The sequence below is a fragment of the Triticum aestivum genome, chromosome 6D, assembly GCF_018294505.1.
Source record: "Triticum aestivum cultivar Chinese Spring chromosome 6D, IWGSC CS RefSeq v2.1, whole genome shotgun sequence".
In the NCBI taxonomy this organism is placed as follows: Eukaryota; Viridiplantae; Streptophyta; class Magnoliopsida; order Poales; family Poaceae; genus Triticum; species Triticum aestivum.
Genome location: NC_057811.1, coordinates 15,756,620 through 15,772,864, shown reverse-complemented (window position 1 = coordinate 15,772,864; position 16,245 = coordinate 15,756,620). Strand labels below are relative to the sequence as shown.

The window sequence follows — 16,245 nt, the reverse complement described above, 5'->3', positions numbered from 1 at the left end:
TGATGGGCCAAACATAGTAGCAACCAGCTGTGTAGAGAGTCAATTTGCTTCGTATAATCAATCATTTAGTGCACTTAACAACGAACGATCTCAATCATACATACATATAGGATATCATCTAGAGTATATGAACAGTATGGCAACCCCGATAAGTTCAAAGGGACAGACATGCTACCCCTCTCAGACCATATATATCTCATTAATCTGAATATCTTAGTTAGACTTAGGCCGCTGGTGTTAACCAACCATTAAACAGAAGTTGCACTGCATAAATAAAACCAAGCGTCAAACAAATAATGCTAGACATTAATCCTGATGAGTAGATCAATTGTGGAAAAGGAAATGAAATAGAAAATAGAAGTTTAAAACTTGAAATGAAGAAGCTATGTCTGGAAAAGCTTATGGAAGCTCTACTAGCTACTGATATGAAATGATAAGAAGTTGCAACGTACAAGATAGGTACACAATTTTGACGGCAAAACTCACGGAGTCTTATTTGGGCACTTGTGCAGATGCATCTGGCTGGCATGATCCGATGATGGCCGGCTCCCTTGCATTGTCCCCAGTCTATGGACCTAGGTGGAGGAGTGCACTTTTTTTTGGCATGTTTGGGTTGGTGGCTGCTCAATGGTGGTGTGCCCGCGACTTGGCCCTCTAGCTTCATGCGGCAGGCTACCCCTACGCATCCCACTCGTATGACGGATCGTCTCCGGTGAGTATCCATTGTGTTCTGGCGATGGTCGGAGTGTCTCCATGTCGGTGCAGCTGTTAGCACACTTAACCTTTGTCTACGAGGGCAAATCCAGTGTATGAGCAAATGCCCAATCCGTGAAGTAAATCTTGATCCACGATTCTGATGCGAACTGGGGCATTGCAGCAGCACTTTCTCTGGTAAGTTGGTGATGTCAACACATGGGACTTTTTCTCTCGTGGTGCTATTTGAGTACCAGATCTCAAGTTTTAGGGTGAAAACACTAGGTCCGACTTTCACTCATTGTAAATGACAATGATGGTTTATGCTCCCTTGTTGAACACACCGTCTAGAGTTTGCTTGAATTTTCTCTTTTGGGTGAAAACTCACGATCTGGCTTAAGCTGTTCGATTCCACCATGATGACGTTCATGAACCGTTTCCTTGCTGAAGGCATCACCGCTGGGGAACCTCCTCGCCGCCCAGGTGCCGGTGAACCATTTATGAATCAAGAAAAACGTCCTTTATCGGAAAAGGGGTAGCGCGCACACACATCTCTGGATGCAACTGAGTTATTTCCAACACAATAAATAATACGTATTAATAACGTAAAATTTAAATTAATTACTGTGCCAAGAGGCATGCAACAAGGGAAATTGAAAGATGTACGTGAGGTCACTACCTGTCCCCTTCTAAGTATGTATATATGTTGTCAGTGTCAAGGTTGACATAGTTGCGAGCGAAGTGTGTGCGTGTGTTGCAAAAGTCAGAGCGCGCATCGACTGCGTGCAATGTACACACCCTTTGGTTTTGAGGAAGACCGCATGCAATGCAATGTGTGTGTACGTATGCCACTGCCACCATGGTCGTTGGCCCGTCGCCGTGGCCGTTGGATCGCAGCAAAAGTTGCACGAAACAAACTGAAACCGTGTGCATGTACGTACGCGATGGGTGCTTCCTCGAGTTGCTTGTACTCCGTACTATGGCCGACCTGTGCCCTGGAAGTTTTGTACTACAACCGAAATAATCATTTCGTTGTGCCCTGGCAGGTAGTAGTATTAATCCACAGCAGTTAAATTGATTAAGCTGCAGCTAAGCTAGCAACACAGCTGAGCACATGCGATTGCCATAAACACAGAGAGAGAGAGAGAGCACATGCATGGAATCTTGCAGAGTTGCTGTTGCAGAGAGTGGTAATTAAGAGGAGATCTGAACTGAGGCTGCAAGAAAACACAAAATTTACAACAAGTTTTGTCCAGCTGCAGGTCGGGTAGTCGCCAGCAGGCAGGCAGATCGAGACCTGGACAGTGCATATTCTGATCTGATCCTTGGTCCATTCCAGGGGGCGAGGGCGCGGAGATGCGCGCGGCGGCGAGGTTATTCATGGCGCTAATTAATCCCTCTCTCGACTGCGTTGCACTGCACGGCCGTTGTTTAGTCCCAGTTGCTGCTGCCATGATTCCATCAGATGCAATAATAGTACATTCTTCTGCCTGTCTGTCTTACCCTTCAACGCCAACCAAGAGAGATGCATCTTGATTACTCCTAAAAAGAGAGAGAGAGAGATGCATCTTGATCACAAATTCCCAATGTCAACTCCTGCGTTGTATCCTACTATAAATACCCAATCGATCCGGGATCCAAAGCACCAGACCAGCAACCATTAGCAACCACACATACCCAATCGATCCGGCCACTGCAAGTAGTTCAGCTTAGCTCCAAGGAGCTAGCAGAGAAGAAGCCTAGCTCGGCAAGGAGAGGAGAGGAAGATATGGAGGTGGAGACGAGCTCCCATGGCGACACGGCGGCGAGCAAGTTCACGCTGCCCGTGGACTCCGAGCACAAGGCCAAGTCCTTCAGGCTCTTCTCCTTCGCCAACCCCCACATGCGCACCTTCCACCTCTCCTGGATCTCCTTCTTCACCTGCTTCGTCTCCACCTTCGCTGCGGCTCCGTTGGTGCCCATCATCCGCGACAACCTCAACCTCGCCAAGGCCGACATCGGCAACGCCGGGGTGGCGTCCGTGTCCGGGTCCATCTTCTCGAGGCTCGCCATGGGCGCCATCTGCGACCTGCTGGGGCCGCGGTACGGTTGCGCCTTCCTCGTCATGCTCTCGGCTCCGACGGTCTTCTGCATGGCCGTCATCGACGACGCGTCGGGCTACATCGCAGTCCGCTTCCTCATCGGCTTCTCCCTCGCCACCTTCGTGTCGTGCCAGTACTGGATGAGCACCATGTTCAACAGTAAAATCATTGGCACGGTGAATGGCCTCGCGGCCGGGTGGGGAAACATGGGTGGCGGCGCCACACAGCTCATCATGCCCCTCGTCTTCCATGCTATCCAAAAGTGTGGTGCCACGCCCTTTGTGGCATGGCGTACTTCGTGCCCGGAATGATGCACATTGTGATGGGCTTGTTGGTACTCACAATGGGCCAAGACCTCCCCGATGGCAACCTTGCAAGCCTCCAGAAGAAGGGAGACATGGCCAAGGACAAGTTCTCCAAGGTCCTTTGGGGTGCCGTCACCAACTACCGGACATGGATCTTCGTCCTCCTCTACGGCTATTGCATGGGCGTCGAACTCACCACCGACAACGTCATCGCCGAGTACTACTATGACCACTTTCACCTAGACCTTCGCGCCGCTGGCACAATCGCCGCTTGCTTCGGCATGGCCAACATCGTCGCACGTCCTATGGGCGGCTACCTCTCCGACCTTGGCGCTCGGTACTTCGGCATGCGTGCTCGCCTTTGGAACATCTGGATCCTCCAGACCGCTGGCGGAGCTTTCTGCATCTGGCTCGGTCGTGCATTGGCCCTTCCTGCCTCAGTGACTGCCATGGTCCTCTTCTCCATCTGCGCCCAGGCTGCATGTGGTGCTGTATTTGGGGTCGCACCATTCGTTTCCAGACGTTCCCTTGGGATCATCTCTGGGCTCACCGGCGCGGGTGGCAATGTGGGTGCTGGGCTCACACAACTTCTATTCTTCACTTCGTCGCAATACTCCACTGGGAGGGGTCTCGAGTACATGGGCATCATGATCATGGCTTGTACGCTGCCCGTCGCTCTTGTGCACTTCCCACAGTGGGGCTCCATGTTCTTCCCAGCCAGCGCCGATGCCACTGAGGAAGAGTACTACGCCTCCGAGTGGTCGGAGGAGGAGAAAAGCAAGGGTCTCCATATCGCAGGTCAAAAGTTCGCCGAGAACTCCCGCTCGGAACGTGGAAGGCGCAACGTCGTCCTTGCCACATCTGCCACGCCACCCAACAACACACCCCAACACGTATAAGATCCAAATTTTCTTTTACCTACCAAACATAAAGCTCACCGTGTAAATATACATGTCATGTATATCTACGCCTACAACACCATGTAGTTCTACTTGTATATGTTAGGGAACGTTCAGAGTTCATCTATATGCAAGAAACGTGTATGCATGTGAGGGTATGTAGTATCAAAGTGGTCCCGAAATACATGAACAACTTTGGAATTTTGTGCACTCTCTGTTCTTCCTCCAGGCAATTTTAAATACATGCAGTTATATGTTGCCGGCCAGGAGGTTTGCACTTACATATAGAGGACAACTTATAACAGTTTGCCACAACTTTTGCGTTTGTTTTCATAGAATCAAACTTCTAACCTAATTATCAACATTGAGCCCAAATCTTGCCATTGGCTTCTCTAATAGGAATTCTGACCGATCAAAGCCACATGTCAAGCCCTACTCAACTCCAAGGTGCACACCATATGAACATGCTATTGCCACACATTACCAAGAATAAATCTCTACTCCTATAAATGACCCAGCTGGTGATGCTGTTGTGTCTGCAATCTGACATTTCTGACCATCCGATCTAAATCTAACACATGTGATGTAAGCCATGATGTTTTTGCGTACAGAACCCCACCAGTCTACTCCTAATTTGCAAAAGAAGTCTTAGTCTCTACAGACAAGTCCACCCCCTCCACACACAATCAAATGAGAGGAATAATTTTCGGGCCGACTCTAACATATTCTTAGTGATCTATAGTATAGAGTGTTTTCAAGTTTGTGAACATGTATATATCTATTTTAGATTTGTAGCAAGGCACACCCACTTTGCTAGTGAGATGACAAACATAACACTTTTGAACATAACATCTGAACATGTCAACATAGCATTCCCCTTAACATTGCAACGGATAATAGGGATATAGAAGAATTTAACATGTCTTGTGCCACCCAACCTATAAGCATCGAAAAGACAATCCTAGCAATTTGACATGCTATCATTATTTTGCTAGTAGTCTTCACTCTTCACTAACTATATTTCACTAAAAAGTTCTAGGAAGGCACCAAAAGCTTTCAAACATTCATAAGTATGGAATTTGTAATTCACCGAAAATAGAACCCGAATTGAATTCAATTTGCATCTATTTTTGGTTATTGCCACTGGCTGTCAAGTAGCCCATCATTCTGCAGTTGTAGCTCTGCATGTTCCTCTTATAACTAGCATGTTTGCAGTGCCCTAACCTGCAATAGTGCTTGGCCCAAGAGAATGTTACATGAGTAAGAAACATTATCCATAATTTTGTTCAGAAAGAAGACCCTAAAGTACAAGAATATGCTTGAGCAAGTTAATGTACGTATTCAAGTACAAAAAAAAGCACACAGATTTAACTTATGTCTGTCTGACATGAATATAAACTTGCATGAGGTCCAGCTTCACCACCAAGTGAATGACTAAGCTTCTGTAGAAATCAAGTCCAAGTTTCTGCCTCTTCCTTCCTCACCATAGCAAATCCAAATGGAGATATGTTGTGATCACTATCTGTCCCTATTGTAGCTAGCACTTGTGCTCCCGTCGCCAACTTGACAAAGCAACCATCGATAGAAATGAAGGGTTTGCATAAATATATACCATGATTTATTGTGACAATGCATCTTGAGCCCATGTTTATGTCAATAATAGGGTGTACGTAGTCCATAATCCTGTAGTGTAGAGCCTTTTCGTTTCCCAATACAATATCTGCATCCTTTTCTCTTGCCATGTATGCCATCATTGGGTTGATCTCAAATAATCCCACTTAATGTTGTCAATTAGAGCATTGATTTTCCATTCAAGATCACTTATGTAAGTGTTCGCATGACTCTTGGTAAGGCATGAGTTGTTTATAATTGAAGTGTTAAAAATAATGACACAAGTGTGTGGCAATATCATATTTCTATGTAGATTGTTTGCTCCATTTTGTTAACTAACACAGAGATACAGAGTTGGCAATGCTATTCAATAAACATTCACTCTGCCCTTGTCATTTCTAAGATACATATAATCCATGCTTTTTTTATACGATAGTCCTTGAGTGCCCTTTTGAATTCATAGATGTGTGCGAGTCAAATCTTCTCACCAGCAAGAAGCTTATTTTCACCAAATTATACTCTTGGAGATAATGGTTTTTCTCTACTCTTCTGCATCTTTGGTGTGAGTGAAATGGGTTCCTGAAATCCATCGTCATCGCTTGAAATCAAATCTCCACCTATGTCACCACTATTTGAATCTAGAATCTCAAAAGATTGTTTAACAATACTTCCTTCATTTGTTGCCGATACGGTTCTAGGTACCTTGCTTGTGAGTTGAGATTGAGTAATTGTTTTACCTTTCCTAGTTGATGTTGGTTCTTTATTTGCTCTTCTTACTATTGGTGCTCCTTTACTCGCTCTGCTTAATGTTGCTAGCACTGAATTTCTTTATGTCCATTCACCTTCTTAATAAGTGGATTGGATGAATCAATTATGTTAAATCCATATTGGGAATAATTCCCTAACATTTGTATCCCCCTTCATGTGCCCTTCTTTTGACTATTTCGTTCTTTCATGTTCTTTAGTTCTACTTCATCATAATCTCCACGCGTCAGATGTTTGTCCTCCGGAGTTGTTCCCTCGTGTCTTCTACCTTTACCTTTTCTAGCATGTCAATAGACACTTTGTTGAGATGGTTGCACATCATTGATACATGATTACTTCCTTTTCTTCCCCAACAACTATGTCTTAAAGATTCTTAGGTCAACAACCCTAAGATATTCATACCACTTATCCATTGCTGAACTTTCTCCTTACTTTCATTGATCTCCAAAATAGCTAAACCAACAACATACATTTTCATCCTCCATATAGTACATGTTATCTACATGACTAAACCCTAATGATTCCTTCAACCAAAAAAGCTTATGATAACACATACATGATCTTCCCAGTGTTCTGATCAAACATATTCATCTTTAGACAATAGCCCGAATACCCACATTGGGTTATCATGGTTGCACGCAATATAAAACGGGAAGTTCTCCAAGACGGGATAAACAAAGCAAAAAAGTGAAATCCATGAACAAAACCCATAACCTGACAAGATCCTCTTATATGTAAGCAAATCCTAACAAATTTTGCAAGAAAGCATCACACTTCCTATGAAGATAACAAGCCTAAGTTTGATTTTGCCTTAATCAGTCAAAAAACCAACGACAATCATCCACCTTACTCGAGACACGACCATGTTGACCACTTTATGCCCTCAATCCACCCCGAACCACACATGTCAAAGATACAGATAGAGGGAAACTTACTTGAGGACCGACATGCCATCACTCCACGCCATGTTGTCACAAAGGCCCTCCGTGGCTTCCATCTCCTATCATGCGGTGCGAGAGGGAAAGGAAGGGGAGGAGGGAAGTGGGTACACCAATGCTTGTGGGCATCAGACCAACCAGAGAAAAGGTTCTTCTCTGTCCTAGCCAGCTAGGAGCTGCACTATGGCAAGTTTTTGCCATGTAGGGCCTAACACGTGGGCCTGTTCTATCGTAGTTGTTCTTAGAAGGGCCCGAGAAGAATATTAGGGCTCAAAGTTGATAATTAAGCCAGAAGTTGTGGTCTTCTGGAAACAAATTCAAAATTTGTGGTGAACTATATGCGCTGAAGGTCAGTTTCCTTGTATTAACCTTTTTCTAAAATAAGAACACTAGCTCATCCTTGATGCCAATTAGTGGAACTCAGACTTTAGGTCATACTCTTCAGAACAATACATAGTGTGTGTAAAATTGTGAGAAAACATATTGCATATTAATTCACCTTCTCATTTTCTATACCTCCCAAATGATCATACTCTCTTCATGGATGTAATATTATTATTATTATTATCTATCTATAAAAACTTGAAATACACATTTTTTCTTGATTAAAAACAAGATTTCAACACAAATCTGTCGTCAGATTCTAAGCATGGCAAATCTAACATCTGGGATGGCAAATTATATTACGAAGGATGAGAATTTTCTTCAGCAAGCATGGAAAATCGCTGACATGCTTAGTTTATTGGTAGGATTTGTCATGTTTGCTGAAGAAAGTTGCCATGCTGGTGACAAAATAATTTTTCATCTTGGGCATCAGATTTGCCATGCTTAAAAATCTAACCTCAGATTTTTTTTAACATTCCCATAAAAAGAAGCAATTCCTTTTTTATGACAAGGACTCAGATCTATTATTAAAATTCACCAGAAATACAAAGCACTCCAAACATAATAAAAATTACATCGAGGTCTCGGAACCACCGAATGACCATTGCCGCCTCCGGAACGAGCCGCTCACGAGTCACTATCGCGTTCCCATGCCAGAGTTGGCCTAACCTTGTTGGATAGTCGGGAAGTCTTCGCGCATGTGTCCTTAAGTATTAGCGCCCCAAAGCAGTAGTTAGCTCCGAACCCTTGAATTGATCTAAAGAACCTAATACCAAACCTCACCGTTACTTATGAACGAAGAGAAATCCTAACCTCACTGCCTCGAGGAGCTTGCAGGAATCTACGCTAGAGCTCCATTCAATCTGTACTGAGAGAGGAACTTTAGGAGGATCGGAGCTAGTGGATTGGCCTCCCCTCTACCTACAGCTCCGGCAGCGGCAGAGAGGAGGGGTCGGACCCTGGTGCCTCGGCTCGGCTAGTAGATAGGTTAGGGTTTTAGTCCCTGCGAGGGCAAAAAAAGCAAGTTCGTATATATAGATCCATGTTAAGATTAATATCGCACTTAGTTTTTTTTAAACAAGGCACACTTAGTTTCTGATGATGCAACTTGCAAAGGACAGCCACCGTACACTTGCATGTGTACGTGGCTAGCTAACTTTGTGCCTTTTTTGCAGCAACATCTGCAGGGTCAACTGTTTGGGCGGTTTTGTACTTAGCAACACCAACCACTACCTTGTGATGGGCCAAATATAGTAGCAGAGTCAATTTGGTTCATATAATCAATCACGTAGTGCACTTAACAACGAACAATCTCAATCATACACACGTACTCCCTCCGTTCCAAAATAGATGACCCAACTTTGTATTAAAGTTCACATAGAGTATGTGAAGAGTCCGGCAACCCTGGTAAGTTCAAAGGGACAGATATCCTTGGTCTCTCAACATACATATATCTCCTTAATCCAAATATCTTAGTAATTAGTTAAAGCCATGGTATGAATTAGTAAACAGAAGCTGCGTAAACAAAAATCGATGGTCAGGCCGTCAGGCAAATAGTGCTATACATTAGCTGGATGAGTAGGCCATGGAAAAAGAAACGCTGAAAAACAAAAAAAAGAAAAGGAAAAGTTTGAAGAAGCTATGTCTTCACATATATATCTTATGGAAGCTATTACTAGTGATCTGAAATGACATAAGATATGCAACTTCTTAGTCTAATTGATTGCAGATGCATCTACTGTAAATTAAGTAATTACTGTGCCAAGAGGCAGGCAACAATCAATGGAAGAAAAGGCGTACGCGAGTGAGGTCATTTACTTGTCCCCTTGAGTTTGAACGTATGCTGTCGGTGTCAGGGTTGATATAGTTTCTCCAAGTGTTTGTGTTGCAAAGTCAGAGCATCGACTGCGTGCAATGTACACGTCCTTTGGTTTTGAGGAAGACCGGAATAATGTCTGTGTGTGGTGTGTACGTATGCCATCGCGGCTGCTGGCCGGCCGTTGGATCGCGGCAAAAGTTGCAGCTGCTGCAGGTAATCCGTACGCTTGCTTCATCCAGTACGTACGTACGCACGTAGGCGCTGCCCCGTTTTCTCACTTTGATTTGCACTGGCCGACAGGAACCTTAAGCTTCCGCTGTCCAAGTTGCATCAATTCAGACGGATTGTTGCATCGCAGGTAAGAAACCTGAAGCTCAAACTGTTCATGGAAAATGGGAGACTGACACCGCAGGTAACTTGCAACGTTCAGAAACCCTGTCACTGTCTGTCCAGTTCAGACACTCGATTTTGAACACGCATCTTGTGGGACCCACGTGCTGAGCTGTGCATATTCTGATCTGATCCTTGGCCCATCCCACGGGCCGAGGGCGAGGAGATGCGCGCGGCGACGAGGTTATTCGTCATCATCATTCTCTCTCGACTCCGTTGTACAACCGCTGTTTAAACCTTTACTAATCCCAAGTTGCAGCCATGATTCCGTCAGATGCAATAATGCATTCTTCTGTCCGTCTGCCTGTCTATCTTACCCTTCAGCTGATCAAGAGAGGTGCATGTTGATCCCAATGTCAACTCCTACGTTGTATAAATACCCGATAGATGGGGTTTCAAAGCACCAAACCACAGCCATTAGCACCTCCTAGTTGCCACTGCAGCTAATCAAGCAAGCTAGCAACAAGCCTCCAAGGAGCAAGCAGAGAGGAAGCCTAGCTCAAGCAAGGTCGAAATGGAGGTGGAGGCCGGCGCCCATGGCGACACGGCGGCGAGCAAGTTCACGCTGCCCGTGGACTCCGAGCACAAGGCCAAGTCCTTCAGGCTCTTCTCCTTCGCCAACCCCCACATGCGCACCTTCCACCTCTCCTGGATCTCCTTCTTCACCTGCTTCGTCTCCACCTTTGCCGCGGCGCCGCTCGTGCCCATCATCCGTGACAACCTCAACCTCGCCAAGGCCGACATAGGGAATGCCGGTGTGGCATCTGTGTCTGGGTCCATCTTCTCCAGGCTTGCCATGGGTGCCATCTGCGACCTTTTAGGGCCGCGGTATGGCTGCGCCTTCCTCGTCATGCTCTCAGCACCCACTGTGTTTTGCATGGCTGTCATCGACGATGCGTCAGGCTACATCGCCGTACGCTTCCTCATTGGCTTCTCCCTTGCCACCTTCGTGTCGTGCCAGTACTGGATGAGCACCATGTTCAACAGTAAAATCATCGGCACTGTGAATGGCCTTGCCGCCGGCTGGGGCAACATGGGCGGTGGTGCCACACAACTCATCATGCCACTTGTTTTCCATGCCATCCAAAAGTGTGGTGCCACGCCCTTCGTCGCATGGCGTATTGCCTACTTCGTGCCGGGAATGATGCACATCGTGATGGGGTTGCTTGTGCTCACAATGGGCCAAGATCTCCCTGACGGCAACCTTGCGAGCCTCCAGAAGAAGGGAGACATGGCCAAGGACAAGTTCTCGAAGGTCCTTTGGGGTGCCGTCACCAACTATCGCACATGGATATTCGTCCTCCTCTATGGCTACTGCATGGGTGTCGAGCTCACCACCGACAACGTCATTGCCGAGTACTACTATGACCACTTCCACCTAGACCTTCGCGCCGCCGGTACCATCGCCGCCTGCTTCGGCATGGCCAACATCGTCGCGCGTCCTATGGGCGGCTACCTCTCTGACCTTGGTGCCCGCTACTTCGGCATGCGTGCTCGGCTCTGGAACATCTGGATCCTCCAGACCGCTGGTGGCGCTTTCTGCATCTGGCTCGGTCGTGCATCGGCCCTTCCTGCCTCAGTCACGGCCATGGTCCTCTTTTCCATTTGTGCACAAGCCGCCTGTGGTGCTGTCTTTGGCGTCGCACCCTTCGTTTCCAGGCGTTCCCTTGGCATCATCTCTGGGCTGACCGGCGCTGGTGGCAACGTTGGTGCAGGGCTGACGCAACTTCTTTTCTTCACTTCGTCGCAATACTCCACCGGGAGGGGTCTCGAGTACATGGGCATCATGATCATGCCATGCACATTACCCGTCGCTCTGGTGCACTTCCCACAATGGGGCTCCATGTTCTTCCCGGCCAGCGCTGATGCCACCGAAGAGGAGTACTACGCTTCTGAGTGGTCGGAGGAGGAGAAGGGCAAGGGTCTCCATATTGCAGGCCAAAAGTTCGCAGAGAACTCCCGCTCAGAGCGCGGCAGGCGCAACGTCATCCTTGCCACATCCGCCACGCCACCCAACAACACACCCCAGCACGTATAAGGCCCTTGTTTTTTGTCACCAATGAATTGTACGGTTTCGTCGCGTATATATACAAACCGTATATCTACGTAGGCAGCCCCAGCGTAATAAGTTGTATGGGGATTTATCTTTCTACTAGTAAACTTAAGGAAACGCTGCTTTTGCGTTCCTGCTCTGTACGCATGAAATGTATTATCAATTTGAGTCCGAAATTACTACATGCACAGTTTTGATGTTTTTGTGTGCTTCATACACCTTCCTTCAAGTCAATTTCTAATGCTTGCACTTTCAATGTATTATCAAATTGCGTCCGAAATTACAGCCAATGTGCATTTCAAAATATATAGATGGATACAAAGTCCATTTTTCCGTCCCACATATTATTTGTTCTGACCCCAAAACTAGCAAAGACTCATGAGCTGCAAAATTGAATAAGTAAACCCATGAAACTATTCAATTTAAACAGCTTGAATTGGTCGATGCGTCCTAAATATTGTAGCTACTGCCACGCCAGATATAGATAGCTGATCCTAGCTACAGTGCAAATAACCATTCGCATAAGTGGGACCCACATGGCAGAGGCTGGAGGATAAATCTTAGTTTTTTTGTGTCTTCTTACGATAATTCATCCCAATGCGAAATAATTAAGACACTGTTTGGATACGGTTTTACATAGAAATTTTGTCGGAATGGAACTCTATAAGAGCCTCTCTGATCAAAGCATTTTCGTAGGAATTTCAAGGGATTGGAATCATTTGGAATTTTTCTAGCAAGGTTGGTCTTTTGAATCGTATGGATTGAATCCTATGAGATTTTTCCTAAGATTTTTCTGTACTACATTCCATAGGCATTTTCGTTTGACATCCACTCATTTTTTTTTAATAAAAGGAATCATTTGGTTTTCCTCTGATGCAAACAAACGAACCATTGCATTCAAATGGAAATGACATTGCATTTCTACGATTTTTTCTGTTCCTGCGGTTTTTGGAATTCTAAAAATCCAAAAGACCCTTTTTTCTTTCTATGGAGCCGAACCCAGGTCTGTACGTGCCTCATCCGTACAAGCCGTACTGCGTGCATGATTAGCTACTGGTGGACGTACGTAACCATGTTCCGTACGCATGTCGTTGGAGGCCTTATCAGTTGTCGTGTCAGCTGATTTGTCCACCGAACTTATCTTGTCAGCTCCAAACGGATAGCCAGCTAATAGCGTGTAAATGAGCTCTTATCCGAGAGCATATTCAAGGATGTCACGTATTTATGTTATGTTGGTCAAACATAACTTCAAATCATGAAATGAACGGACACCATGTTGAATCCGTCCGCGAATTAGAGTATCTACAGCCACAATGAACAAATCTTGACCGTTAAACTTCCGCGGACGCGCCATACTCGTCATTTTCTACCTTATGTCTGGTCACTTGCATATGATTGGTGAAGATAAAGGACAATAGCTGCATAGTTTGCTCGATTCAGGAGAGGTAACTTTTTGAGTTTTCTTTATGTAAAAGTCTAGTGATTCTCTCTCTCTCTCTCTCTCTCTCTCTCACACACACACACACACACACACAATGTATGTATGTATATATACGACATTAAATTGTATACCCAGAATTATAGTAGAAGAACAATTCAATAAATGTTTATAAATTAGCTTCAATTTCTTCCTCATCGAACAAAAATTAAAGGTCAACTGAACAAGTGTCACCATGAAGTAGCAAGAATCAATCAATAAGTAATTTCTTGTCACAGTGACACAGCATGCATGATCCTTGGAAATTAGTGAACAACCACAACATAGAGTTAAATACTACCACAAGTGCCGGCTACAAGAACTTTAAAACAAACATATGACGTTTCTGCTACAAACCATCCTGGCAGCCCAAAGTTCACGGAAGCGTCCTTGATTAAACAAATAAAAGTACAGCTCAGATACTTCTTGAAGCTGATCAACCCACGTCGAATGACTTATCACCACCGACGATGACATTGCAATACATAATTCAGCTATAATTAAACTTTTCTCAAAAAGGGGATGACCCACGGCATCTGCATCAGGGCGATGCATGTAGCTACAATTAATCAAGTCAAGCTAAAGAGGTAAAAAATAACACCTAGATGCATGGTCAGCTAGCTTGGAGTTGGGCAGGTGTTTAAGAAATTTTACATGTCTCATATTTTTTTCCTTTCTTTTCTCACATCTCTTTTCTTAATCAGGAAAACATACATAAATAACCCACTACAAGACCCTGCAAAAAAAATAACCCACTACAAGTGCTCTTAGGAATCCCTATATATGAATGTAGTGTCCATTTGCAGACATCTGATTTGATACATATGAAGTAGTATTAGTTCTGCATTAGTGCGACATGTGATCTATTTCATGTTCTGTCTAGCCCTTGAGCAAGTCTTCTTGTATATTTGTCGTAATGTTTAAAACTTCACAACAAATATTGATGTGTGCATAAATGGATCCAGAGGCCAGGGTCCACCATTTCAAAAAAAATGGATGTGGATATCACTAGTGTCGATCAAAAGTTCAGAAGAATTGAGCAGCAATCACATTCAGTCACATAACTAACTATCCTGTGAAAATATATATTTTGCAGGGACATGGATATATTTATTGACTGTCAGAGATATTGCTAATTTGTTTCCATAACTAACTATCCTGTGAATACAGGATGTGCTTAAATTTTATGTAAAGCAAATACATAGTACTAGGTTGGGCACTTGAGTTTATAGTTTACCAAATTGTGAACATTAATTTTTACTCTCTCCATCCAATAATATAACTGCATACTGCACTCTAGTGTCAAAAATGCTCTTATATTACGGCACGGAGGGCTAGATACTAATATCAAAGTTGTACGATTTAAAAATTATTAAGGACTACGGTGGGTGGGGGTGCAAATGGCCTGCCTGGCCATGTTGGAGCTCAATACTGGATGTGTAGGACCTAGATATTTTTGGCTCGGCTTTAGAAAAATCTTGTGAACAACGATCGGGTGGTTGTGTGGTTAGTAGCATGGATATCTTTTCCCCCTTTTAAAACATAGGCAGGGAAATTGCAGTGTCCTGCTTCCTGGCATGTAACACTCTTTATTTGCTTCTAGAATACATCCCTGTCTCCTTGGAAAAGCCAAAACACCCTTTCAACAAGCCTAATGCTAGTCTACTCTCTTGCTATTACATAATCATCATTCATATTGCATTCAATTATACACACCTAACGAACATATGTTGTTTAATTGCACCAACCTGGTTACCAAAATACTACTAGCTTATGAGATTACCGACGATGCAGTGAGAACATCAATCACCACATATAATATTTCATGTGTAATAATAATTAAATAATATGTCTATTTGGAGAAGAAATGCGCCTACCTAGCTAACCCTTCAGAGTCAACTCCTTGCACGGTTTTGTAATTGGCTAGTAGCAATCAGTTCAACATGTCGAATTGTTAATTGTGAAAAAATGATGAAATATATATTACCAGGCTCTCAATTATACATATAACACACATAAATATACTTTGACGACCCTGATAGATTCTAAGGGACAGACATACCCGTCTCTCATTTATATCCATGTTTATAATTTTAGCTACCCGATGTCAGTATTATTAATGAAACACAAATTAAAAAAAAGAACCAAGAATGTTACAGAAATCTTACTGAATGATTGTTTCCTGGCAGTGTTTTTTAGGGAAGGGTCTCTGGTGCATCCAATCCTGCCCGTGAATCTCAAACGGTGAGAGTGTGGGAATTCCAGTTCGCTCCCATGCATCCTCCCGAGCGAACTACACAAACCTTCACTCCCATGCAGCCTCCAGAATGAAGATGCAAACATTCGCTCACATACAACCTCCCGACCGTATGACCCCATGTGTAACATGACACTCCCCTATGATGTAGCATGACAATAAATGGAAGCACGTATGACAATTTCTTCATGTATGGCAACTTCTCTACATAGTATGGCAATTCACCCAGCTGTAGTATGGCAGTCCGGAACATGTGGTCAACTTCGCCTTTTCTGAGCCTGGCAATTGTCTCTTTGCTGTAGCATGCTGAATCCCTAAAACGCAGCGCAATGTTCTCTGTTGCAGCAAGCCAATCCCTGAAATGTATGACAGTTCTTTCTGCTATAGCATGACAATTATTTCTTCTTAGCATGGCAAATCTACCGGTTATAGAATGACAAATCTCTGTTATAGCATGGTAAATCTAAAACGTTCTTGAGAGTCGGTTTTTGAGGGAACACTCTCTAGAGGCGTCGTGCGTTCGAATGGGTCTCCCAGAGTGAACGCTTCAGAGCAGGAGGGAGAGCTAGTCCC

At 44.4% G+C, this 16,245-nt stretch overlaps 1 protein-coding gene and 1 pseudogene across 1 annotated transcript; both read left to right on the top strand.

Annotated features, from left to right (window-relative positions):
- Positions 1-2,461: 2,461 nt before the first annotated feature.
- Positions 2,462-3,978, top strand: LOC123140793 (high-affinity nitrate transporter 2.1-like; annotated as a pseudogene).
- Positions 3,979-10,312: 6,334 nt separating this feature from the next.
- LOC123140792 (high-affinity nitrate transporter 2.1) lies at positions 10,313-12,115 on the top strand. Its single transcript, XM_044560074.1, has one exon. The coding sequence runs from the start codon at positions 10,400-10,402 to the stop codon at positions 11,921-11,923; it is 1,524 nt and encodes a 507-aa protein (XP_044416009.1). The 5' UTR covers positions 10,313-10,399; the 3' UTR covers positions 11,924-12,115.
- Positions 12,116-16,245: the final 4,130 nt, after the last annotated feature.

Bases quoted from the DNA above. Each gene is read 5' to 3' on its own strand.
- LOC123140792 (XM_044560074.1), top strand. From the start codon at position 10,400: ATGGAGGTGGAGGCCGGCGCCCATGGCGACACGGCGGCGAGCAAGTTC.